At 44.4% G+C, this 16836-nt stretch overlaps 1 protein-coding gene across 1 annotated transcript in view; it reads right to left on the reverse strand.

The window, feature by feature from the left end:
- Positions 1-1590: 1590 nt before the first annotated feature.
- Positions 1591-16836, reverse strand: part of TGFBR2 (transforming growth factor beta receptor 2) — a 66548-nt gene continuing 51302 nt past the window's right edge. The window contains exons 5-7 of the mRNA XM_030009666.2: positions 14838-14979; positions 7521-7648; positions 1591-3997 (exon numbers count right to left, since the gene is read on the reverse strand). Coding sequence (XP_029865526.1) covers positions 3818-3997; positions 7521-7648; positions 14838-14979 — 450 coding nt within the window. The 3' untranslated portion in view covers positions 1591-3817. The remainder of the gene's footprint in view (positions 3998-7520; positions 7649-14837; positions 14980-16836) is intronic.

Consider the following 16836-nt stretch of genomic DNA (forward strand, 5'->3'; position numbering starts at 1 on the left):
TTTGCGTGTCCATAGGGAAGCCGAGTACCTGGCCTTTGCTGAAGCAACAGGAGAGAAGGGAAGGCTGCACCATTAATGCTTGCTGGGGAGGGGGAGGCTGTAGCGATCCCACCCTCCCTCAGTGTCAGAGCAACTACAGCAAGGCTGGTGCTGGCAGCGCTGCCGTGCCGCTGGCGGGGTCCTGTCCTGACGGCACCCTCGGCGGCAGCAGCCCTGCAGCAGGGCTCCCTGCAGGCCCCTCCATGGTGTCCCCAGGCAGCTGGTTTCAGCTGGCCGCAGAGCATCCTCGCTGTGCAGCTCGAGTTATAGTCTGGTACTATGGGGCAGAGGGTAGCTGGCTTGAAGGAAGAGCTGGTCACCTGCAGCTGTCTGCTTGAGGGGGCACCTAGGCGGGGCCTTCTTCACAAAGCCCCCATTTTGCCAATTTTAGACTAGATGCGGCCTCTGTGCTTTGCACCACACCGGACAGCGGCTATGTACGTTGCTCTCTTCGGCGCACCAGGTGCCCAGAGAGGCTGTGAAATCATTAGCGTTGAACATAGTCAAAATTCAACAAGGTCTTGAGCAACCTGATCTAAGCTGCCTGTTTTGAACAGGAGCCTGGACCAGATGACCAGTGAGCACAGCACCTGGACCGGAGGTTTCTGCCAGCCTCTGTTATTCTGCGATTCTGCTCGACTCATGAACAGACGCCTGGGTGCCTGTTTGGGGAATCTCCACTTGAAGGTTCAAAAGGAGATAGTCAGTGCAGCCAAGCATGAGCTCTGCTGGAGGTTTTGGTACCAAAGTACCATCCCTGAAAAAAAATGGTGATGCCTGGAGAGTCTCAGATACCTACAACAGGCACTGGTGGACTGCATCCTGTCTAAAGGCTTAGATTCAACCTAAAAGTCACACTTGAGGCAATTTGAGTGGATGGAGAAGGAGGTATCATCTCACTCTTTGTTTATGTGGTGCTTGTGTTCTTCACGTCTTCCATGGAAGGGGTATCAGCCTAAAAAGGTGAAAGCTCTGAGTGGAGAGCAGTAGCTGTAAGGCACAAGCACATTAATCACACACTTCTCAGAGACACAGATTTAGTGGGCTGTCTTCTGGCTCACTTTAATATCTGCACCAAAATGACTGAAGTTTAACTAAAGCCTTATCATAGAATCACAGAATCATTTAGGTTGGAAAAGACCTTTAAGATCATTGGGTCCAGCCATTAACATAACACTGCCAAGTCCACCACTTAACCATGTCCCTAAGTGCCACATCTACACTGAAAACTGTGTCACCTAAAAGTATGAGAGCGTCGGCTGTGAACCCTCTTCTCCCTTCCCTCCCCTGAGATGAGTGAAGGTTTCACACTGCAGGGGCTAATGGCCCAGCAAGTTTGGTTATCTGCTAGTGCTGTTCTGCTGAAGGGCAGGATGGAGGCTGGGGAAGGAGTCATTAGCAAAGCAGGACACATGCAAAGGCCATTGGCCACACTGAGCATGACATTCAGGCCTCTGGTGGGAAGGAATGGGCCTGAATCATTTTAGGATAGTGTTCACTTGAGGAAGAGCCCTCTCCCTATTCTGGATGCTCCAGAGATGAAAGACAAACTTGAATGGGTGTTATTTTATTTGCTCCAATAAACATTTGTTTTATACAAAACAAACCAAAAAAACCCAAAACTGTTTACAAAGCAAGTTAAGTGCTTGAAACTTTTGATATACAAGAGTATATATTGTTCACATTCCTATTTCATACATGATGTACAGGTGAAATATGCCTTAGAAGAATAAAAATTTTCCTTTACATGTAGTAGTAAAAAACCAAACAAACAAACACCACCCCCCCCCCCCCCAAACCATAAAAATGTCAGTATTGTCAGGAACTACCGGACGCCATTCCTTAACCTTCAGCTCCCACTCCCCCCGTTCCTGCTCCTGCTCCCGCCCCTCCCGCTCCCACCACCCACAGATCCTCAGCTCCCGCTCCCACTGCCCGCTTTCCTTTTTTTTTACAGAAAACAAATCCCCCCCTATAAAATTTGGCATAGTAGCCTCTGAATTCCACTATAGTTGTTGAGGTTTTTCCCCACTCTGTTTAAATATTTCTGAGCAGTTTGGTTAAAATGAAAAAAAAAAAAAAAAAAAAGCAGATAGAAAACCATTTCAAATAAAGTATTTGTCATCATAAATCTTAACTATTTGAATAAGCATGACTCCTATTGACGTACACGGCAACGCCTTCTAGAGAAATATCGATGTTTATCTGTCAAAGGTGTTTAATAAATTGCACCAGATACATCTGTACAGGACTGGTTTGTGCTTGCTGAATTTCTAATTTCCAAGGCCTGCTCACGTGCCGTGGGGAAGAAAAATAGTGGAAAAATTCACTGCAAAACTCCTGAAGACAAAATTGTTAGCGCTTGTTAAACACATTGCTGTCATTTATATAGGCCCAACGTGATGTCAACTGCCTTAAACATTTTGGAGAACTGAAAAAATGTAAGCAATGTCTGAGGGATCCTTTTGGCATAAATCATCTTTCTTGGTTTTGGGTTTTTTTCAGTTAATTGCTGACTTGCTGAGGGCAGCCCTATATGCAAGCAGTGATGAGGGCAGGATATGCCATTAACCTAATGCTACGGAGCTTTCCCTCACCTCCAAGGTCCTTTTGCAAAAGTAAAGGCACCAACTGTTGTTTCTTACTTTTCTCTAGAAAGTGTGGAACAGAGTCAAACTGTGGTGTGTCAAGCAATTAGACATGCTATACAGAGAAAAAAATGTTTGTTCTTACAGTAACACAATCAAGGTAAAAGGAAGACAGAAAAATAGTACTGCCTGCACTCAGAATGCAGAGCAAATATAAAACATCTGCTTGGACTATTGGTGGCCCTGTCTTGTTTTGTATGGTTTGGGGGTGGGGCTGGGAGGAGGGGAAAACTCATCCTGCTGATACTTCACAACCTGCTTGCAAGCAGCATGAATTCAAGGCAATAATCATATACCATTAATGACCTCTGTATTGAAACACACATGTGGGAGGGACCAAACCTCCTTGCACTCCTGTTCTGGGGCACTGTGAGGGTGTTGAGGTTAAAGGTGAGAGGGCAAAGGCATCCCTGAACCTTCCAAAATGTGCTGCAGACAAGACCGTGTAGGTACAACTGCAAAGCCGAATTGGCCTGTCTGCTGTGAGACTGCTCCTGCAACTGTGAACTGCCAAACCACAGCTGGGTGGTTACAGCACATGCTTTGAAAGCCATCTTCTTACTGCATATTATTCCTATCTTTTTGGCGGAGTGCTTAGTGCACAATTGCTGGTGTCATGCTATGCCAGTCTCCCCAGGCTCCTTCCCTAAGGGGGAGGGATCTCTCATGCACCGATAATTTCCTGGAAGCACTTTTTTTTTTTTTAAACTCTTTTTCAGAGCATGGCTGTTTATAGATACATAGATAGATACATATACACATACACACACATTATATATATATATGCATATATATATATATAAAAATAGCAATTTCATAGTCATATACAGGCATTAATAAAGTGCATAATGTTATTGGCTATTTTCAAATCTCATTTCCTGAGGAAGTGCTAACATACATAGCTCCTCCTATAACAGGATGCTGGCAGCCAATGCTAGGGTATGACACCTACTCCCTGGCTTTTAATTCCCATGAATACATCTCCCTGTCCAGAGCCGGAGCCTAAAGGGAGTAGTGACAGCCTCAGTCCTCCAGGAAGCAAGTCAAGGCACTGATCGAGACTTCTTCCTTTGCCAAGGTGAATGCGTCTAGGAGCGACTTTCCTCCATTTCGGAGCTCTCGGATGCACGCTACTTGGCGGTGGTCACGGAGCCATCTTCGGGGATCTTCTCCTCCGAACAGCTTCTTCCCGAGAGCTTGTCGTGGTGCTTGAGCTCGCTAAAACGCTCCGCAACGCACTGCGCCGTGAGCCGGGCCTCGGGGTCGTGGTCCCAGCACTCAATAAGAGTTTCGCACACCATCTGGATGCCCTGCAGAGAGCACAGAGAGAGCAGCCGTGATGGGGCCAGTCACCGCCAAAGCCCATGTGTGAGAGTTGCTTTAGTGCCCTCTGAAGTTCAGGGGGTTATTCACGTGTGTCCTGGAGGTGCTTCATGGGCTCTGCTGCTACTGTCAGGGGGGGCATGCTTTTCTTTTTTTTTTTTTTTTTTAAAAGAAACCCTACTACAATATTTTCAGCACTTTAACTGGTACTGTCATTTCTGAGCATGTGTTCCAATACTTTATAACAAGAAAAATGATGCTTTGGACTATAGAATCAAGTAGGGTTTTTTTTTAAGAAATATGATCGGAATTCCTGGATAACATGGCTTCCTGCTCAACCCGTGCCTTTGCATGCCTGAATTCTGTTTGGGTTTTTTCGAACAAAACTCTGATTGCCAGCAATATCAGGCCCTACATCAGCCCTTTATGGATTCCTTGCAGACTAACTAAACCTATATGCAAATATCGGCCACAGACCCACAAACACTTAAACACATGTCACTCACAGATGTAACTAGTTAATCTTCATTTCAATGCTGATACACATGTTTACAGGACAAAAAAACAGTTGCATCTCTGTAATGCATTTTATAAACATGAGGTATTTGCCAGGAAATTGTGTGCTTTGCTTTATGACAGTAAAAGCCCATTAAGTAGGATTTATCTTAAACTTCTTATTTAAAAAAATAACATTTCACAACACTGCATTAATTGCATAATTTACCTAATTGGTGATGTTGACTGATGTCAATGTTAATAGCAGAATCTTATTGTCTGTATACAAATAACACTACTTTTCTGCTGGCATTGAAATTACAAGCAGTAAATTAAATTAAATATTAAACATTAACTTGAAATCAATAGTGCAACAAATCTCATTGGGGGGGGGAAATTGTAATATGTAAATCCATTCCAGAATTTTATCACGATGAATAATGAGTTCATTACAAAAACACGACTGCAGAGGAAGGAAATGAATATGGAAGAGCCGTTACAGTAAGAGCAACTTCTGTGGAGTTCAAAGCAGATCCTCAGCTGCTGCAAACTGTCACAGCCCCATGGAAGCTGATGCATCACTGCATTTTAGATAGCACAATGTGAAATGCTGAAGGGATTCAGATGAGGGGAATTAAATCCACCTTCATTAAATGTCCTGTGAGCGTGTTATCAGGCATCCATTTCTCGCCTTAGACTCTTAGCTGAACCCTGCTGGAGCCAGCTGTGCCCGTCCAGGTGACACACAAGCGCAGATGCATGGTCCCAGTCGGTGGGGTGACCCGTACTGGGGGCAGACTGAGGTCTGGGTTTTACATAGGGAAGAAAACTGAAGTCAAATGCAGGACACCTAGGTCCAAATCTGCGATCATTCTACTTGCTACGTAAACCCAGGTGACAAAATTCAGTGTATCTTACAGCTCTACGCCAGTACCTCGAGCTGCAGCCCTCCACACACTCAGGCTTGCTGCCATGAGAGCAGCTGCGGGCCTGCCCCATGCCTGAGCACCGCGGGGATCCCGAGCCCGGTGCTTCCTCGCCCAGGCACCCTGGGCATGCTGGCACACCTACGCTTGCCGCTATGCCTGGCTGTGCATGAAACAAGCTCCTGGACACCTCTCTCCAAGGCATAACCAGCGGTACTGCCCATTTCTACTGCCACGTAGTGTAGTGTTTTGCTGCAGTGCTTGCAGGACTAACCCTGTTCTGAAGGCAGGCAAGTCTCAGGGCCACCTAACACTGCCCCAGGCCTGCTTTAAGTGCCAACAACTCTTGCTTTATAGAGCTTTCATCACCTTCTATTACATGTACATCATCTGACTCTTCCCAAATGCAGAACAGAAATATTTGCTGACCATGTCTGCTTTTGCATTAGCATAAGCAGTATCTTTCTTTCATAACGAGCAACAGATTGGTACTAAGTTAGATTTCCTTTTGCTCTTGAGAAAACTGATTATCCTCAAGTTTGCTGACCACAGATCTTCCTGTTGTTCTGTTTCCTTAATCAGTCCTCTACCCTTCTTTACTTTCATTTTTTTCACACATGAGATCATGTCTTTTGAATAGCCCAAGAAATGTTCTCACACTGTTCCTAATTTTAAGCATTTTCTACTATTTAATTTTTACCTCCCAAATGATCTGGCTCAGGATTCTTTTCTACATTGTTAATTGGGCTCTTCTAAAGTACCACATATGTGTTACCAGTTTGGGCTTCATTTTGGCTTCATGGAAAACAAACAACTGCAGTCAACTCATGATTCCTTTTCCCAGGTCATCCACAATTTTTATAAAATTTCTGCAACCAGTTGTTTTCTAGAAAGATGAGCATTAGTATAATCCCTCCATCCCAGCTCAACTTGTCATTTAGAAGATGATTGTATCTATGGCTTCTAGAAATGTCAAGGGCTTTTTGGTACTCGTTACATCAGCTATCTAGGCGTCCCTCAAAATACAGCTTGCCTCCCCAGTTAAAGCACCCCTCTTCAATAACCCTACTCATCACTGATGACTACATAAGGAGCAAGTCCCTGTGGTCCAGGAAGGTGCTGCACTCTGCCATAGTCATTAGGCAGCAGATGCATTGTTCTTGGTTGGAAAGATGATTGATTTTGGCCCCTCACTTGGCCTTTCCTAAGTAGGTGTTAGACTGTGATTTTAACATCTCTACTGGAATGAAAAAGGGAGTGTTACATTACTCCTGATGGAAATACTAGCTGATCTTGGTTGCCTGGGCTTTTATAAATGCTTACGATGCTTTCCTTTTGTCTGTAAAGACCACTCAACATATTTCATTGACAAGTGGAATGACCAAGCCTCACTTCGTCTCTGATACGATTCTCATTTTATCTCTACTGATAAAACTGCTCAGAACAAAGGTGAAGAAATGCATGCCTTTGGCTTGTTTCCATTCAGTTTCATCTACTGAGAAATCTACTATTGCCTAGGAAGGGCAACCATGGTGTCTGTGAATGGGGAAAGCTGACAGAGTGCTTCACGACATGCAAGGGAAACGGACTGCTAATGCGCAACCTGAATAAAACCAGACTGGCTTGCTGAAGACTCATTTCCTATTTTCTTAAACCTGTCAACAGCTGGGATACAACTATGACTGGTCTCCATGATAAAGTACTGAGATTTGTTTCCTCTGCTGAAGGGGCCCATGTGCGAAGTTGTTCTCTTTGACCTTTCAGAGCCTGCACACAGTGCGCTTTAAGGCCCTTATTATTCTGTGGCTGTCTGAATGATTGTCGGATCTCAGGTTTACAATATTTTTGTTTTGATGACTTCTAGATTACACTTGTAGGCAGCAGAAATCCCAGGGCTTTGGGGTAGGCATGGTGCAGAGCACTGTGGTGTCTGAACCACTGCAGCACCGGTGTCACCATGTGACAGAGCTCTAATCCGTGCAAAAGAGAGGTCCAGCCTGTTGGACAGGACACTGCATTAAGGCTCAGGCTCCAGGCAGCAGCTAAATGTACAGTGCAGCTCCCTGCTGCTCACATGCGGTGCTCTTACCTGATGGTTAAGCCAGGAGCTGGGGATCTCGGGTCTCCCTCTGTCTCTTAGGACATTGTCCTTCATGCTTTCCACGCAGGGGTGTTCTCGCACTTTAGAGCCGAATGGGGGCTCATACTCTTTCACTTCTGCCAAGAGAATAAGCAAACACAAGGGTATTCAGCTGGGCTGCGCTGGTGCCAAGTGTGAAGGGAGCTTACTGTTCTCTGGAGGAGTAGGAGCCACTGATTAGCTGCTCAGTGCCACTGTTCTGCTTGACCAGCTCCAAACAAAGCAAAGCCAGTTGGCATTTTCAAAAATGTTTCAAATGTGTTTCTCCCACACGCCCCCTCCATCCCCTTCTCTTTCCTAGCCAAACAAACAATTCTCATTTAAACCCTTTAGTACATAATCATATTAGCAACAGTCAGAGCAGCAGAGTAACCTATAATGGTTTGTAAGCCTTTCAATCTGTGCTGAGGCAAAACACACAGGAGCTTTGACATGAGTTTTGCTTGAGCCGGGCTTGCAAGAACTGGTCACCTTTAAGTCCCCTGGAGTCCCCACACATTTACCAGGTGAAATATAACCTGAAATCTATCATCTAGGTCACAACAGATGTTAATATGCCAGATTGCTAGCAGGAAACAGTTGCTTGAAAAGGACAAAGATACAGTAAGGAGCAGTGCTGGAAGCTGCCATGCTGTCCTTGTTTATTACTGAGCCACATTCCTTTGAGGAAAGTAGTAGTCTGCTCTTATTTTAGGCCTCTTTCCCACAATGGGTCAGTTTTGGCCCATGATGCATGGGGCACAGCTTCCTGAAGGGGCTGCTGCCATTCTAGTTTTTGTTTGCATGTTGCATATTTTTCTTTGCTTTTCTTTGGAGCGAGAAACGAAGAGGCAGACATATGGAACCTTTGGAGAAAACTCAAGAAATCTCTGAGAGCGGAAATATTATAGTAGATGCTGACACAGTGTAGAAAATGCTGTGGTTTCTTTGGGAACAGATGGAGACTTTACTCACAGGCCTAATGACTTGCTAGTATTAGATAAAGATTTATGAAGTTGGCCTGTTCTGCTGCCTCTTGTTTCTTTCTAGGAATTAATTGAGGGCAAGAAAAACTGAAGTGTAATCCACAAGGCAGTCTGAAGAATGCATGTGAGTGCCCAGAAGATGTGTGAAGAGAGATGAACGAGACAGGAGACGCAGTACTATTGTGTAATATTACAACCTAAGTTCAAACGCAGTGTCCAGTGCTACTCCTCTCAAGGGGTAAAAAGAAGCTCCAAGAAGGGTGATAACAATGATTAAAGGCCCAGAAAAAATGGGAAGAACCTCTAAAGCTTGGCTTTGTTTCCTTTGGAGAGAAAGGTAAGAGTTCATATGGTAAAATACCAAAAATAACTAATGATCAAGATAACAGGTCAGATCCTTCTGATTGTCATGTCTCATGATAAAAACAAGGTAGTATTGAACATAACTAAAAGGTGGACTTTTATCCAAAACCTTAGAGTCAGGCTGTAGATCTCATTTCTATGTGATGGCCAGCAGATGATGACTATAGGCTACAGAAAAAGAGAGGGAATTTCTAATGCTTAAAAAGAATAGCCAAGATAGATACAATAACAAACATTTTGGAAGGGATATCAAACCTTGTGCTTCAAAGTTCAGCGTTTAGAGATCCAGCTGCAAACAACTGTGTGTGCAATGCAGCACATCACCTTACAGATGCCTCCTGCAGAGCTCGCTCTTCTTCTCCTGAACCAGCTGGTGCTGGCCACTGTCCACACAATGCTCTGGAGAGTGGCTATAGTCCCAAAACACAACTCCTATCTTCTCATACATAAATAACTTTCTTTAAGACTGAAGGGCCACAGCCTGCTTTGCTTTCTTTCCTCTACAAGAAGTCATACCAGTTTCACCCGCATTAATCTGAGTTACAGATTACTCAGCCAAAGTAAATTTACAAGACTTCAGCCCTAGGAGTTAATTGGGAAGTTGCCATCTTGCTGGTCAGACCTGGATTCCTGTGCAGCGGATGCACAATGATTACAAAGCAGATACCTCTACTTTCAAAGCAAACCAAAATATTGCAGTTTGCTGGGAAAATTTAAATAGCATGACCTAGACGGCCATTTCCTACACCATCTCCATCAGTCATGGTTTGATTATGGTAGTGGTCATGGACACCAGCCAAGGCTCTGAGACCTTCTTGCAGTATGAGGAGTCAGAGGAGCCTGAATGTCCAACAGAGGGAAGCTGGTGCTGTGGCACTGACCTGTTCCCTCTCACTGAGCTTAATCTGAAGGCCATTCAGGTTCATGAGATGGTCCGAGTAGGGGAAGGGAAAGCCTTCCTGGGGAATTGATAGGTCTTTCTATGCTATGAGCACTCTTCCAAATATAAAGACTGAATAGGTTTTTCAGGTTTGGGGTTTTGGCGGGGGCGAGGGGTTAATTTTTTTTTTTTTTAATGGGAAAGAAAGAGAAATTGAAGTCAGATGCCAATTTGCTGTAATAACTTCATAGTATACAGTAGTGCCTTCCCTCAGTTTGAAAAGCATGCAACATCTTGTTATTTATTATCTTGCTTCTCTTTCCCTTAGAAAGAAAAGCCCACCGAATCCTCTTGCAGTAAATCATCCTTATACTGTGGAATCTCAGGTGTCAGGCACATTTTGCAGTGGGGTTATTCATGGATCATGTTGACGTGCTACAGGAGATGTCAATTTGAGGCAGGTTAAGGTGTTTGTGCCTGGCTGCTTGTGCATGGCTGTATACAGATGCTGAATCTTTTTCATGCCTTATATGTTTTTTTTGATTGTTTTTAGACCAGTCAGGCACTAAAAATGACAACTGACTGAAGTACCATAAATACCTAAGGCACCATGAACTACAGCACCTTTAGCATTCAGTAATGGCAGAGTTCCTTCAACTTTAACCTCTAGCATTTAATCTTCATGGTTGTGAGCTACCTTGCACTAATAATTGCTGTACCCCTGGTTCCCTTTGACACTGGCCAGGCCAGGACTCTCAGAAAGGCTGGGACTAGATTTTTAGCCCCAGAGACATTACTGAAAATCTATTTGTTGTTCCTGATGAATGCTTTGGAAAATTTGGCCGTTCCTCAAGAAAAATATGCCTTGCTCATGTGATCTTTTTCTACTCTAAGCTCTTTGCAGTGAGATTCTCTTCCTTTGGGTCAGAACAGCATACCCGCAAACCCTGTCAACCCTCTCTTGTGATCCTGAGGTGGGAAAATAGAGGAACACAGAGCACATGAGTACATCAGCACCCAACATGGAGTGTAGTGCAGCGATCTTATCTACTGCTACCTGGGCTTGTTGAAGGAAAGCACTTGCTACCTTACTTGTAGTACTGTGGTGACACATAGAGAATTTCTAGACATGAGTTACTGTCACAGGGTGACGCTGCACCATGTGGATGTACCAGCTCAGTGTTATATGCCACCACAAGCCAGTGCAGTGCAGATGTGTCCTAACTGGGCTCCGCTCCACAGAGGGAGAAGCTTAAATCAGGCCCCAGCTGCAGCCACCTCAGGGCCCAATGCACAGGCACAACCCCACTGTACAGGCTATCAAAACGCTTCCTGCCGCCAGAAACTGTCACTTCTCCATGACAATATGGAGAAAGCTGAGCATTTCACGAGGGAGGTGCAAGATGCACAAATGTTTAGTTACCAAACTGTGGCTCTTGGCTGACTCTTTCCAAGTAAGTGTAAGACTAATTAGTGATTTTATTCACATTAAACACAGCTCTGGTAAAGCAAGGCTGCCATTTCAAACAAAGCTCTGCTGCTATACCGAAGCCAGCCACCACTCCAGGCAGTACAATACTGCACAAGCAACGTCGCCATTTTCTGAGGGGTTTCTCTTCTCCCTCTTCACCAACCCCACGTATCCAGAAGTTCCCTTTCGTCTCCTTCTCCCCTGCCCCCCCCAACAGTCCCCCACCCGTAGCAGCCCTGATACAAGACAGATGGTTTTCTTTTCTTTCTAGGAGGCTGTCAGAGAAATTACACTTGCCTCAGTCGACAAAGCTGTGTCGCTCTGAAAGCAAGTGGTTGAGATGAAAATTATATTTCTTGCAACGTGCAGCATCTGGTGCACAGCTGTTGCACTGAATGAAATACCAAGTTAACGGCAGCATGGAGCAGTTGAAGTTCTCCCCAAAGTAATATTGCTGAGTTTCTAAATATGCCTCTTAAATTATACTCCGGTGAAAAATCAGTCAAACTCGATCTCTGCCTCTGTCTCCCTTTCCCTCGTGCCCCATTTCTGCTTCTCCATATTTAGCACAACAAAGTAAGAATGAACAGCATGGCCTTTCTCGAAAGCCGATCCCCACCTGCTTATTTACTACAGCAGCTTCACAGTATGGATTATGCTGCTGGGTATTTTTGTTTAAACGTCTGCTGACTGAAAAGGCCTGGCATAGTGTGGAGGCTGTGTTTGACAAAGCTGCTGTAGTGAAAGGACCTGCCTCCATCGCCTCCCACGCTCACTGAACACCTGCACGCTCACAAATGAATCCTGAGAGCTCCCTTTGTAAAAGAAATAAGTCACTGTACCTTTACACAGCTGAATGGCAATTAGCCCCCCCCCCCCGTGCTTCCCTCCCTAATTAAAGTTGCTAATGCGATGCCTCAGCTTAGACTGCCACTCCTGCCCTCTAAACTGGCACAGGTTTCTCTAGCGACAGGGAGCTGACACCACAGTCAAGCCTGACCTGCAAAGACATTGCCTACGTCTTTTAGGCTCCTTTCGAAAGGCTGGCTGCAATCAGGTCAGCCTACTCCAGCTAATGCAGGAGGTCATTTCTCTTGGTGCCTAACAGTTTAGGAAGAAAAGAGGGATTTGCGTGAGTGGAGGCAGCTCCTCGGGAAGGCTGCAAGGAGAGGAGGGAGTCTCACGAGTGACAGATGGAAAGAGAAAGCAGAGGGGGAGCTGTAGTCGTGAATCACTGTAAGGGTATTTCACCAGCTGGTTGCAAAGATAGCCAGACTGCACAAACCAGGGGAACATCTAAGAAGGAAATGAGAGCAACCATGCAATGCTGCTGCAGCTCAGTACCAGTGACAAGTTAAGGGAGCTGTGTCCTGGAAGTTTTATTTAACTGCTCTGGGTGAAGACACTAAGCCCAAGTTCCAACCCCCACAAATCTGCCCAAGTACTCCTGTGATTTTGCTGGGGACTTCAGTCCCTGGAAAGATGACTGAAGTAGGGAGACAAAATTCAAGGAAAGTGTTTCTGGAGATGAGGATGTCTGAGGGATGAAATGAATAGGGAAAATTAGGGTGTGGGTGGGATTAAGCTCCACCTTGAAAGCAAAGGTGATGCTGGGCCAGAGAAATCTTTCCTTTTCCTGAAATGACTTCAGCTCTTCTTCTCAAAGGTTATAATGGGTCAGTCTCTTCTAGCTAAACATGCTGGTGATTTTCCTTCCTTATGAAACTCTCTTTATATCCTCTTTTAGGCAGTTGCCTTCTGAGAACAGCAGCAATAAGGTTTGCTCTTGCCACAATCTCCATTTCACTGTACTCAGCAAATATGAACAGGAAGGGACTCAGGCATCAGCAAAGATGAAAGACTCCACAGTGAACAGCTCATATTTATATTAATAAGGTGAGTTCCTAAATGCAAGAAACAGAGAGTGCTCAAGAGACGGGGCAAAGATCCTTTTTCTTGGGTTTTAAATCTCCTCAGCCACATTTACAAAGTGCTAATGAAAGGCTGAGGTTGTGCCAATGCATTTAGAAACAAGCATGACCACGACAGTTAAATGTGGATAGGTTTGCCTTGGAATATGCCAGACTGAGGTTTAGTTCCTGAAGCACCAAATTGTTTTTTCCCTGAAATGCTTGACTAGAAAAGAAATTTTTTTCATGATTTTATGCTAGCACTAGCTGTTTGCACACATACTTGCTTTGTAGCTTTCCTGGCAGGGTGCAAACAGGGGCAAATCTGTTGCCCACAGTCCAGCCCACCCAGCCAGACTAAATGCTGGTCAGACATAGGAGGAGACTGAGGTGGAGGCATTCCTCCCGCCTGCACATGGACACCGTGATGCAGCCACACAGCCACTGTGTAGAGCGGCTTCAAAGGCCTCCATGGACACCCTTGTGGTATCCCGCTGATGTTAGTAGAGAAACAAGGAGCAGCTATGCACATCTTCCCATGGGACACTGGTTTCCCTCCTGGACACTATGTTCCCCATACTGTAGTGCTCTAGCCTGCAAGATTGTCCTGTCTCTGTGGCAGCCCTTTGAGATGCAACCATGCAAAGTCTGATGAAAAGGGAGCCTCTTGGTTTTGGAAGGGTAACAGATCAAATCATATTCGCATATCTACTATAATATCCACATTAGTGATATCTTTTACAGCCCCACTCCTTAGACTGCCTGTGAGAGCCCTGGACTCTGCAGCAGTTTTTATTAGAATAAATGTTAGACAATACCAGCAGACTGAAGAATTTTATACATAACAGTCTCATTTTAGTCCCTGAAGTAAGGTGAGAATCTTCAAACATGGCAATATGTAATGCAGATATCTCAGCAGCAACTTTTCTGATTTTTAGCATATACCAGTGCTGCACACTGGGAATTCTGGGGCAGCTTTAAGCAAAGCAGAAATGGAGATTTTGTTTCAGTGAACAAACTCTGAATACGAACAAGCACAGCAGCTCTTCCTGGAGCTGTTCTGACAGTCAGTTCCAATCATTTTTATTTTGTTACTGCACTTCATACAACAAACACCCCTTGATTTCTCATATGGATGATCTCTTGCAACATCACAAAAAATGATGAGCCACAGCTGGGAATTTTGGGAAAGCAGGAAGGTTTCTGTATCACCATGATGGCTCTTACTGAAATGATCAGTTAGTAATTGTGACACTTAACTGGCCCTCATTAGGTTTCAGAATTAACATTCCATGAAAGTAAATGGGAGGCAGTTATCACTTCTTGGTCTTAATATTTCAAATTGTCTTACGTTTCCAATCATTTTGGGTTAGGTCAACCAGACTGAGTCAATCCATGGCTGCTCAAGATGTTACAGGAAAAAAAAGACATTAATTATCTTTAAAAGTGGTCTACCTAACAGCAGATTTATCCTTACACCAATCAAGAACCAATTTTCTTGTGCTCTCAGGTGCTTGCCCTGGAAGCCTGCTCATGCACATGTGCATCTCATACTACTGAAGCCCTGTTAATTTACAGCATCCAGGTACACTAGAACAATTGGTGAAAGTTAAAAAGAATCATCCCCTCCCCAGACAACCACAAGAGCATAGAGAGAAGAAAACTGATGGCACCTACCTCCAACACCATTACAGCGAGATGTCATTTCCCAGAGGACCAAAGCCATGGAGTACACATCTGTTTGCTTGAAGGACTCCACATTCTCCAGGTTCATCCTGGACTCCAGAACCTCAGGGGCCATGTACCTTGCTGTGCCAACCTACAGGAGAGGAGATCGGGGAGACCTCAGGAGCTGCAATTGTAATTCATGTTTTGGATTCTGCTGTGATTTAACTTCAGCTTTCACAGAAATGGTGCCATTTGACATGTATCCAAAAATTCAGGCCATACTTGGCACAGGTCATATTTTCTGCCGCCAGGGGAATCTGGCATTATCCTGACTCCCAACTTACTTGCACCTCCCTTGGTAAAGAAAAAAAAAGAAGCCCTTTTTTGTTCCTTAAGCAAATAATTTTGACACTAACAAGCTTTCTCACTCTTTGGCTGTTCACAGATAAACTTTGCCCTTTGGGCCTGAAGCAATTGCCACTAGCAAGAAACACATTGTATTCTTTTGCGCTGCATATTACAGTGTTAGCTGTTTCTTTTCATGGTAGGCTTAAAAGGAAAGTGGTAAATACAGGCCTGGCAGAAGAAAGCAAATACACAAATACTGAATGCACAAGCACACATTTGAATTGAAACCAAAAATTGGCCCCTTTGTTTGAAAAGCCTTTCTCATAAACTTTATTCATGCTGAGCAATTTTCAGCAATGACTTTAGCAGCTTTGCTGAGATCTAGATTATGACCTTGCATTACAGAAGGCAAAGTTTAAATGTCTGTTTTTATCACAAGAAAGGATTTAAGGAAGAATTTTTGGATCACTTAACAGTTGCTTTCAAATGACAAACTCTTCACAGGGTAGGTATAAAAAAATTATCCCCCTTGAAAAACTGCAAACATAATAAGTCTTTGATCAGACAAAGACAGTTTCAAATTGGAGACTGGTTAATCACAGAGATGAACGAGCATAAGTGGGTGATGCAGTAGGATCTGTGATTCAAATGAGCGATTTGTAGACTGCACTACAGCAATCACTCGAGAGCCCAGCGGCAAGCAGGACTGCAAAAGATCATTTGAGTTACTGGGTCTGCAACTGCAGGCAGCCACATAGTAAACGTACAGTCCCTGAGAGAGCCCTATGACATCTGTTTTACAAGCTTCTGTAAACATGTCTTATCACCCTGGGCTCAGGGCAAATGGGAAGAAGTTCCACAAAAAGTGCAATGCACTGTAAGAGGACAGCAGGAAAGATCAAGGACATAGCTTTGTCATAGGACCCTGTAACAGCAGAGGATTTCTGTGTCAAAAATATCCAAATGGTTGTAGGATCAAAGCCTTTATAAATAGAGGACAGAAAAAACCCTGTGCTACCAGTCCCAAAGTTAAAGTCCCTATTACGTGGACTGTATGATGAATTTAAGGCCAAGCATGACAGACATATACTGAACAGGTATGTGGGGTCATCATGTCTCAGCACCACTGAGTTGACCAGCATCTCCCTCCCCTACAGAACATGAACGTATGGAAACTCCGCAGCAGAGGCTGTTCCTACCTCCCATCCGTTCCCCTACACACAACTTCTTCCCCAAGCAGATCCCATCCAAAGCTTAAGAAGGGTTACCTGTAAACTATGGCCCACAGGCCCACACTCCCAAATCCTGCTGATTTTAACAAGGCACAGTGGTGCCTAAATACAGATTCTTAACATTGTCACAAAGTGCTGTTCTGGTCTGGCATTTCATACCCTCTTTGCAGCGGTGAAAATTATTCTGCAGCTTTGCTCAAGAATGGAGGATCAAACCCTATAACTAAAAAGTACAGTGGGGAATGCAGAGAAAATTCAAAATAATTTGAAGAATAGTATCAAATCAATCCCATTTCCATCCTGCTTAGGATTTATCATGTGTTCCACACTGCTTGTGTCCTTTTATCTGCATTTAGATTATTAGGTCTTTGGGTCAAAGATACTTTTCCTGTATCTCACGGAAACCTGCATCCTGAGTCTCAAAGGTG

Source organism: Aquila chrysaetos, chromosome 3 (assembly GCF_900496995.4).
Source record: "Aquila chrysaetos chrysaetos chromosome 3, bAquChr1.4, whole genome shotgun sequence".
Lineage (NCBI taxonomy): Eukaryota > Metazoa > Chordata > Aves > Accipitriformes > Accipitridae > Aquila > Aquila chrysaetos.